Genomic DNA, 9,896 nt, shown 5'->3' on the forward strand with positions numbered 1-9,896 from the left:
GAATTTGGGGGAAATAATGGTCCACAGCCCACTGATGTTTGGGTTTTGAGCAGCATTATCTTGGAAAGAGTCATAACATTACTGCCAATGGACAAAGCAAGAGGAACAACCAGTCTGGGGGCAAGGTCATGTGCTCCGATTGCAGAGTACGGTTTTGAGGCAATGGAAGACTGGTGTGTGGATGGCTCTCAGGTGAGCTAAAACAGCAGTATCAGCTGAAGCCACACCCATAGACTGCATCTCTGAAGTAGAGAGGAAAGCGCAGAAGCAGGAGCTTAAGGACCAAACCATGTAAAATACCCACAATCAGGAGATGAAGGAAGGGAGAGGAGCCAGCAAAGGGAAACTTACTGGAGATGGAGGAGGTTGAGACTCAGAACAACGCAGAGCCCCAGAGTTGAAAAGACATGAAATTGGTAGCGTTGAACAGAAAGAAGTGATTTAAGGCCCAAAGTCACCTCCCAAAACATAGCTTGATATTTTTCACTTCATTCAGTCACACTGCCTGAAACTGCCAGTTATTCCTTTTGTGTTAATAAGAATTAAGGGGGTGAGGTTCTAATAGTTGCTTTCACTGTAAGCTGAATTACAGGGTTTTAATCAAATTGCTTCCCACCTAACCTTTAGGGATGAGATCATTTTAGGGAGGTGATCGTTTTTATTGGAAACATTTAAAGGAGAGGAAGTGAGAGGGGTAATTTTGGAGTTTGGACTGCTTGGGGAACACTGTGGCACTGTGGGGGATATTCTGGGTAGCCAAAGAACAATGGGTAGAGGAATGAGAAAAAGGGGTTCTGAGAGGCTGAGAAAGGATGTAGAAAGGGAATGGAAGGATCCCAATGGTAATTTCCAAATCTTCTTAGAGGGAGGATCTTGATTTACCCCTTATTCCCAGAGACAGAATGAAAAGCAATTTCTCTCTTTACAAAATTGGGAGAAGACAGGACAGAAAGTACTGCAATAATGATGATGACGATGATGACATAGCACTTACCATGTGCCAAGCATTGTTCAAATTAAATGTTTAACCTTCCTAACAACCCTAAGAGTCAGACTATTATCTCCATTCTACAGGCAAGGCAGGTGTGCCCTGTTAGCATGAAAGTGAAAGTGTTAGTCTCTCAGTCATCCAACTGTTTGCGACCCCATGGACTGTGGCTCACTAGGCTCCTCTGTCCATGTGCCCTGTTAGCCTGCCCTTATGTCTGCAGAGTCTGGGGCTGCAGGGCAGAGAGGACAGGGGTATAAAGCAGCTTCTCCAGTTGGAAGCCCTCCACCTCCCACCATGAGATGTCAGGAGGATGGGAGATGGCCCTGGGGAGGATCAGCAAACAAACTGCGCCAAAGATGTTTTCAGTCACATGTAGCACATATGCCTTCAACTAGGGGGAGTGAAAGCAGGACATTACCTGCTTTAACATCATCATGAAAGCAGGTAAATATCAACTACAACATCGGTCCATTTCTACACCTAGATTTTAAAGTAGGGAGGGAGCTGGTGTGTATAAGGAGCCGACATGGTATATGCACTGAACTTGGAGTCAGGAGACAGGTCTAGACCTCGCAGATTGACCTTGTGCAGGTTAATCCTCTCTGGGCCACACTTCTCTCATTAAAAAATCAAGGCATTGGTTAAGAGTTAAGTCTCTGAGGTCCCTTCCAGCTCAAAATCTGTACAATTCTAGAACCTGGGGATTGGGGATGACAAATTACGATCTCTCTCTCTCTCCCACCACATATGTTCGAGAGCGTGATATTTTGGGTATAAATATGCCAATGTGTGCTGTCTGTATGTGTATATTCCAGCTATATGACTAAAACTTCAGTTGTTTGTGGGTAAATAAGGGATGCTGCTTGGTTTTCTCCAGGAAAGACCACATGGCTCTGAGGTAGTAAATTTCTAAGATCATTGACTCAAGATATGGTGGGAGGGCAAATGATTTCAGAAAAAATTTGAATCCGTCATCCTGCTTTAGCAGTTATTTAAATTGTTTCCATTACTTTTACAACCAAGTTTAACTTAGTCTTGATCTCAACCCTGTGAAACAGCCCAGGACTTCACAGAAGAGGGAAGAGACTCAGAGATTGAGTGATTTATCCAAGATCACACAGCCTTTTAGAGCCAGAGCCAAAACGAAGACCGAGGGCTTCAGACTCCTGGCTTTAGTGTTCTTCCTAGTTCTGTGCTGGGTGTTAGAAGAGACCCCATGCATAGAAAAGAGAGTCGAAAGGGCTCTGTTTCTAGGGGATAGCCCCTGGCCAGAGAGTGCCAGACCAGCCTCACTGCTCTGTTCCCATCTCTGCAGCCTGCTGGCTGCCATGTCATCTCCTTGAGAGCAGAGGGCTTAAAGATAATGGCTATTTCAAGAGCCACATACTATGATTAGAATTAATTAGAATGTCAGAGGGCAGTGATAAGAAGTAATAACATTCTGGAGCCACTGACAAGATGTGAAAGATGTTTACTAACTCTTCTCCAAACCCAATTTGTCTTCTTTCTCAGGCTCACTTCTATAAAGCAGGGATGTGATCACACTACCTCCCAGGGTAATGATGATCAAAGAAGACAATAAGGTAAAAGTACTTTTGAAAAGGTACACAAGTGTGTTTGTTCATTCAATTTAACCAACATGTACTGAGCATCTACAATATTCCAGAAACTATGTTAAGAACTGGAGGAAAACTACGACAAACGAGAAATAAGGAGCCCAGAGTTGCCACTACTCTCTCTCCTAATGCTTCCGTCTTTTTACCCCTCGTGTGTCTTCTTGTCTCAGGCTGTATGAGGAAAGGCTGACTCTGAGTCCTGTACAGTTCTCCAGCTAAGTGTTTCTGTCCCAGGGAATTCTTGCTATGGCCCAAACTCTGGACCTCCAATGGACCAGCAGAGGGCTCCCTCTGCTATTGCTCATTCGGCAAATCATTAATTCACTTATTATGATCAGGCATGGTTCCAGGTGCTGGGGACACAATGGTGAACAAGTGGACAAGGTCCTGCCCTCGTGGAGTTCACTGTCTACTGGTGAAGGCAGACCTTAAACAAATCAATGTACAAATAATATTTATTCACAAATGATGGTGAGGGTGTTTTGAGATGGGGAGAGAGAAGTGGAACTCAATTTAGAAGGACTCTCCAAGGAGGCACGAAGCTGAGAGCCACAAAGGATGAGAAGTCAGCCATGCATGTAGCCTGGGCGGGGAGGCCTCCATGCAGAGGAGGGGGAAGGAACACGGTGTCTTCAAAGAACTGACAGAAAAGTGGTGCAGCAGAGACCTGAGCGAGCAAGACAGTGGTACTCATGGAGGTGGAGGGAGAGGCAGGGGCCGGACCACACCGGGCCTGCAGACTGAGAGAAGGAGTTCGAGTAAGCACAGCGCACTTCCAGTGCCTTCTGCTCTCTTCCCAGTGCTGGTGAAGAAACGACTTGGGCTCTTCTACTAGTCCTGTCATCCCATGATGGTGACAAAAAGCTGGAGGTTAGTTAGAGAACAAACTATCAAAAAATTGCCAACTTTATCAATGTTATGTGCCAGCCTGGATGGGAGGGGGACTTGGGGGAGAATGGATACATGTACATGTATGGTTGAGTCCCTCTGCTGTTCTCCTGAAACTACCACAACATTGTTAGTCAGCTATACCCCAATACAAAATGTTTTTAGTGTTAAAAAATTTTTTAATTTACAAAAGAAATTAACAACAGTAATAAAATAGAACAATATATTGAAACAATATATTATAGTAAAAAAAAAATATTGTCAACTTTAGCTCCTTTGGGTGACTAACCTCTAAACTCATCTAACCCAGAACCTATGAACTGGTGCGTGATACCAAAGGTTTTCATCCCCACCCCTACACTGATCACAGATCTACAGAAATAAATTAATCCAGTGGCCATTGTGCACGTTGAACATGGACTCTTTTTAGCTTGCTCACAAGACTCACATGTTTGGTGTGCAACTGAATCCATGTGCAACTGGCACAATGACCACTGGATTAATATCTGTAGAAAAAGAGGTAAATGTGCATAAGTAACAGTAATAAAGGGAAGAGATAAAAGCCAAAAGAGAGGTGACGGATAGAATTGAAACAATAAAGTTCCTTCAGTTACACATTACAGGTGCCATTGGGTGTTCCTTAGTTATGAAAACCAACATCATGAAGTAGTAAAATACAGGGTATGCAAGCCTGTCGGAGATTACAGAAGTGAGGCCAAGCATCCATAGGTGCCCTCATGCCCTGCAAGTGGCATGTAAATTAGTTAGGGAGGTAAACTGGTACTTTTGGTAACTTTCTGGAAAGAAGGTTAGTGATACGGATCAAAAGCCTCAAAAAAAAAAAAAATTCACTTTGACCCAATAATTCCACTTCCAGAAATCTACACTGAAGAAAAAAAAAGATTTTCTTAAAGATTAAAGATAAGAATTTTCATAAGGTCATTATACTATTAATATCATGATTAGAAACAATTATCCAATCTGGATTATGTAATTATATTATGGTACATCCTCCTTATGTACTAGTATTTAAAGGAGTTTCTGGAGAACAGATATGACTTTTGGAAATGTTCTAGACATCATTTAAAGGCAGATGCAAAGTAAATTACAATACGATAGGATAAATGCTTTTATAGAGGAAGGTGTTAACAACTGAGGGAATGAAGGAAAGTTTCCTAGGAATACTGACATTTGATGTAGGTCTTAAAGCATGTGTAGGATTTTCCCGTGGATGGGAAAAGAAAAAGGACCAAGTGGCGATCTCTAAATTCTGTGAAAGAAGACTAGGAAGGTAATACACCTCTTGAGAGAGGTTCTCAGCAACCATACAACTCACAGGGCCACGGTCTGCAAGCCCTGTTATCTTTCCTTAAGTGAGTCGATGAGTCATGTCCCTGATCAGGATGAATGATTCCTCCTCCCACGGGAGAAGGGACGCCCCTGGAAGCTGCACCCGCGGGGGTGGCAGAAACTGACACCCCACAGCCTTTGGCCGCGGGCACCAGGCAGATCCCTACGCTCAGGCTTATTTCAGGCGAGCGAAATAAGTCCCACCCCAGCCCCCACCAAGACCTACCAGCAGCGCCAAAAAGCGACCCGTCGTGTTGACGCAGTGCGCAGGCTCGGTCGGCCACTGGACCGCGGCTGTGTGAAGTTTCACACCTTCATGGAGGTTGCGTGAGGTCTCTCGGCTGAGTAGAGCGACTACGAGGTAGACGCCAGCCCGGGTGAGGGGTCCACACAGAGCCCGAGGGGACCTGAGGAACCAGAGCATTCTCTTCTGGGCTTGTCGCTTTGGTTCTCCCAGACCATGGCCTCCCAGGCTCTCCCCCACTCTCTGGGGTCCTGCTCCCTGCTACCTTTCTGGTCTGCCCCAACAGTTCCCTGTTTTCACTTCTTCTTCGTCTCTTGAGCCATCCCCCTGTTCTTCCCTGAGAGACAGAGGTGGGATGGTTTGAGAGGGGAGGCTAGGAGGGAGAAAGTGTCTGGCCTAGGTGCAGGCACTGCCTTCCGGCCTGGTTTCTTGATGCCTGGCTTCTCTTAGGCAGCTCATGGTTTGGTCTGACTTGTTCTTCCCTTGGGGATCGTGGATCACCAGTATTCCCCACCCAGCCAATTCCGAGACTGGGATCCTGCTGGGCTTTCAGACCCAACAAGGACTTGGACAGGCTCAGGACTGCTTCTGTGCGATCCTTGTAGCTCTGGACAAAATGGATCTTTTTGCAGGGTTTAGACCTCCGCTTGCTTCACCTCTGTAGAATGTGGGGTGTCTGGAGCTCTGTGTATCTGAACGACACTGGGGAAGCTGAGGAGAAGACGTTTTCTCTGTAAAGTCTGAATTCAAATGTCTAGTCACCTGCGCTCTCCTGCTAGTCACAGGTGCCACTCACCATTGTCTGATATATGTCCCATGGTAGCCACTTTCCTACCTCGCCCCTGAAGGTGATGAGTTTCCTGTCAATGGAAGTTCACTTCTCTGTGGCCCCCACCCCTGGAAGTTCTCACAAACGCTTCCCCTCCTCCCACCCAGATCATGGCTCATGTGGACGAGGCCGCCCGCCAGTTGTCCAAGTCTGGGTCAACCCTCTATGCAGTGCTGGAGCTTAAGAAGGGCGCCTCACCTGAAGACGTCAAGAAGGCCTACAGGTTGAGACATCAGCCCCTTATTAAATCTCGCAATTCTCCCTTTTAAACCCTTCTCCTTCTACCTTGCTTTCTGATCCTTTTTTTTTTAAAAAAAAATATTTATTTATTTGGCTGCATCAGGTCTTTGTTGTGGCATGTAGGACCCTTCGTTGCGGCATGCAGGCTCTAGAAGGCACTGGCTTAGTTACCCTGTGCCATGTGGGATCTTAGTTCCCTGACCAAGGATCAAACCCACGTCCTCTGCATTGGAAAGCAGATTCTTAACCACTGGATCACCAGGGAAGTCTCCGACCCAATTTTTAAATCCTCAGACCTCCACTTTGGGGCCAGATGGGGCCATCGTCCTCTTCCGTGTGAAGGAATGTAGACTTGGGCTGCTTGCCTCCATCCTCTCATGCATTCTTTCTTCACCCTCTAGAGACTTATCCCCGTCATTCATCCTAACTCTCCCACCCCCACCACTCCCATCCTCTGCCCACCCTTCTTTTGGGTATTGCCTGGCTAGGAGACTGGCCTTGAAGTATCATCCAGACAAGAATCCAGGGAACCCTCAAGCAGCAGAAATCTTCAAGGAGATCAACACAGCCCACTCTGTACTGAGTGACCCTAAGAAGCGGAAAATTTATGACCAGCATGGCTCATTGGGAATATATATATACGATCACTTCGGTGAAGAAGGCGTCACATACTATTTTACGATGAATAGTTGTTGGTTCAAGGTACACAATTCCTTCTGGTCCCTTAAAAATAAGGAAGGAGGGGCAACCCTCCACTCTTAGGATGGCTGATTCTTCTCTCGTAGAACAAATGCTTCTATTGTCTCATATACTGGGTGCTGGAAGGATTGAGGCGAGGTGGAGCTTGAATGGAAATACACAGAAACTGCTGGATTGAAGCCATTCTTTCCTACCTTGTAGACGCTTATCCTCCTGTGTGCTCTGCTCACCTGTTGCTGTTGTTGCTGCTGCTGCTGCTTTTGCTGTGGAGCACTTAAGCCACCTGAGGAAGCAGCTAGCAAAAAATATGAGTCAAATGTCCAGCATCAGCCTCCAAGGTCAGGTGAGCACCACAGGCAAGGGACTGGGGTGAGAGCTGAATTAGGGATGAAAGAGATGGTTGTGGGTGAAACCCTGACCTCTCAACTGTGAACCCCCAACTCTCAAGTCAGTATTGGGGCCAAGTGAAGAAAGAGAAGAGGGTACACTTGGTTTCTGAGGGGCTTATGCCAAAAACTGACAGTTTAAATGTAATGTTCGCTTTCCATGACTGTTACGCTTAATGAATGGGATGAGCATTAAGGTAAGGAATGGGGTGGGAGACTGTACCTAGAAAAGGCAGTAGTTGAAGACAAGTTAGAGAATGCAGTTCTTTGCATCTACTCAAGAGAGAGGTAGTGTCTGAGATTATCCGCTCAGGTGTGGGTTGACTGACATTCACACCAGTGCCATCTAGTGACAGGAATACATAACTGCAAGGTTACCGTTTTCTCACCAATGGACTAAAAAATGGGCTTCCCAGGTGGCTCAGTGGTAAAGAATCTGCCTGCTAATGCAGGAGACTCAGGTTGATCTCTGGGTCAGGAAGATCCCCTGGAGAAGGAAATGGCAACCCTACAGTATTCTTGCCTGGGAAATCTCAAGGGCAGAGGAACCTGGTGGGCTACAGTCCATGGGGTTGCAAAAGAGTCGGACATAACTTAGCAACTACACAACAGACTAAAAAATTGTTACTAGATGTTTACATATGTGTTTTTCAAATTCCATCATAGGACGCAGAGAACATTTTAGAAGAGGGGAAGATGATTCTAGTGGTGATAATTAGTTAAAGATGAAGAAGAGTGAGGTATGAAAACTGGAATGCAGCAATAATCAAAGGGTAAGAAAAAATACACACTAAAAACAATTCAGATGAGTCTTTAATGGAAAGTTATATCTTTATCATGTGGACTACAGGTATTGTATCCTTACCTGTAGGGGGTTTGCTTTAAATTCTGCATGATCATTTCTTCTAATTAATAAGATGTCATCTTCTTCTGCCCTTAGATGCTGACCCAGTGAGGGTGCCATCTGCTGCCCAGGCTACTGGACTCAGTGAAGAGAGGAGCAAGTAGCCCTGTCCTGACATTGACCCTGATTTGCCCCTTCTACATGCAAGACTCCCGTCTTCAGAAGCATTGATGGCCTCCATCCCAGTGAGGACGCCATCTTTGTCCTTGATGCTGTCACTGACCCTGGCCATACAGGGTCACCCAGCTGTTCTTCTTTTTAGCTCTAGTCCCAATTTTAACCTGTTAGAGAGCAGCCCTCCTACCCAATCCTTGTGAGGTCTTAGGCAGGGGTGACAGTCTTTTCCTGAACATTGTTTTCCTCTGCCTTCCTTGGGATTTGAGCCGGTGTCAGAGGGTAGTGTCAGCCACTTATGAAACTTCCAGCAGGATCCTGAAAACCAGGCAGGGTGGATCCTGTATTGGAGCTGCTGTGTCAGGTGACCCACCTTTGTTGCAACTCTGTGCGCCAAGAACTCTTAGTTCAGAAGTCATTATCCCACCTTTCGATTCTCCCTGGACTGCAGCTGCCAGCACAGCATCCATGAGCATGGGGCCTGTCGGCTTCCATCCTTCTGGTCTCATGTTGTACAAGCTGATCACTATATGTTTTGCGCTTAAAATAGGAGCATGAAAAATGCGATAGGGTAAAGACTGAATGTTTCCAGACCCTTTTCCCATGTGTGCCTCATCGCACTGTCTGTCTGGTATCCTCATCTCACCATTCCCCATCTTTGCAGGGTCAGAGCCTAGTAACTCCTCAAACTTCTCTCTCCTGACTGGGAAAAAGGCTAAGGAATGTCAGTGAATAAAAGAGCTTTTTTTAATCCAATCCCAGTGCATATGTTGGGCCCCAAAAAGACAAATCATGCCTGGAATAGAGAAGAAGGAGGAGAAAAAGGTAGAGGACCGGTGGTCATATCTGAGACCAGCCTGCCTCAGAGAGCCGGATATCAGGACATGTGCAGAGCTGGGGCAGAGGCTTCCCAGAGCCTTGTGATGATGACTTTGTCAGTGCTCTAAATTTCCCCTGGAGACTGATTCCCTCGGTGCCCAAAATAGGTCCCTGGCATCCAGGTCCTTTCTGCCCAACTCAGCTTCTCTAGATTTCCTAACAAATCAAGAGATGTCCTTGGCGTGGCTCCAGTGATGTGTTCAGGGACCAGATCCTGTGTTTTCTCAGGGATATGCTCATGAGGTCGTTTCAGGCCCTGGCGCACCTGCCAGCTCCAGCCTCCTGGGCTTCTTTTCCTAGGGCAGGGGGATATAAGAAAGATCTGGGCAAGAACGAAAAAGGACCAGAAGTATTGAACCAGAGCCTCTCTCTCATCGCTGGTACCCTTGTTCTGAATCATAGGATTCAGAGGAAGACTGTCAGAGTCACTGACTAAGCCTTGGAGGCAAAAACTTTCATTGTCTCTATGTATAGGTCCGGCAGGCTCTCTCCTTTCACCCAGGCCATGTATGGTGCCTGTCAGACAGGCCAGTTCAGATTCTGTGTCACTACCTGGAAGAGGCACCCAGGCCCGAGCATGGGGGTTGGGGGCTCACAGGAGCCCTCTGAGTGAGAGCACCTCTGTTGCCGACCTTGGCTTCCACCGCAGCAGTGAAGTTCACCCCACTCTTGCTCTGGGGAGTCACCCGTTCCTGAATGAGTCAGGGTCACTCACTCGGTGACAGCTGTGGCTAGCCTTACAGGAGCTAAATTGGG

The 9,896-nt window shown here is 46.5% G+C and overlaps 1 protein-coding gene across 7 annotated transcripts in view; it reads left to right on the plus strand.

Moving 5' to 3' along the window:
• DNAJC5G (DnaJ heat shock protein family (Hsp40) member C5 gamma) overlaps positions 1 to 9,017 on the plus strand; it is a 17,920-nt gene extending 8,903 nt beyond the window's left edge. For 3 of the 7 annotated variants that reach the window (XR_014051778.1, XR_014051780.1, XR_014051779.1), the window contains exons 4-8: positions 6,026 to 6,141; positions 6,647 to 6,860; positions 7,059 to 7,200; positions 7,910 to 8,016; positions 8,184 to 9,017. Coding sequence is in view for 2 of the 7 variants with exons in the window: in XM_081484158.1 (XP_081340284.1) it covers positions 6,026 to 6,141; positions 6,647 to 6,860; positions 7,059 to 7,200; positions 7,910 to 7,962 (525 nt within the window). In the remaining 5 variants the exon portion in view is untranslated. Of the gene's footprint in view, positions 1 to 5,127; positions 5,223 to 6,025; positions 6,142 to 6,646; positions 6,861 to 7,058; positions 7,201 to 7,909; positions 8,017 to 8,183 lie in introns of those variants that run through there. The other 4 variants (XM_081484158.1, XM_081484159.1, XR_014051782.1 and 1 more) reach the window with 3 other exon arrangements.
• The last annotated feature ends 879 nt before the right edge of the window (positions 9,018 to 9,896 follow it).

This window comes from Giraffa tippelskirchi, chromosome 4 (genome assembly GCF_054371585.1).
Source record: "Giraffa tippelskirchi isolate mGirTip1 chromosome 4, T2T-mGirTip1v1.2.pri, whole genome shotgun sequence".
NCBI classification, from domain to species: Eukaryota; Metazoa; Chordata; class Mammalia; order Artiodactyla; family Giraffidae; genus Giraffa; species Giraffa tippelskirchi.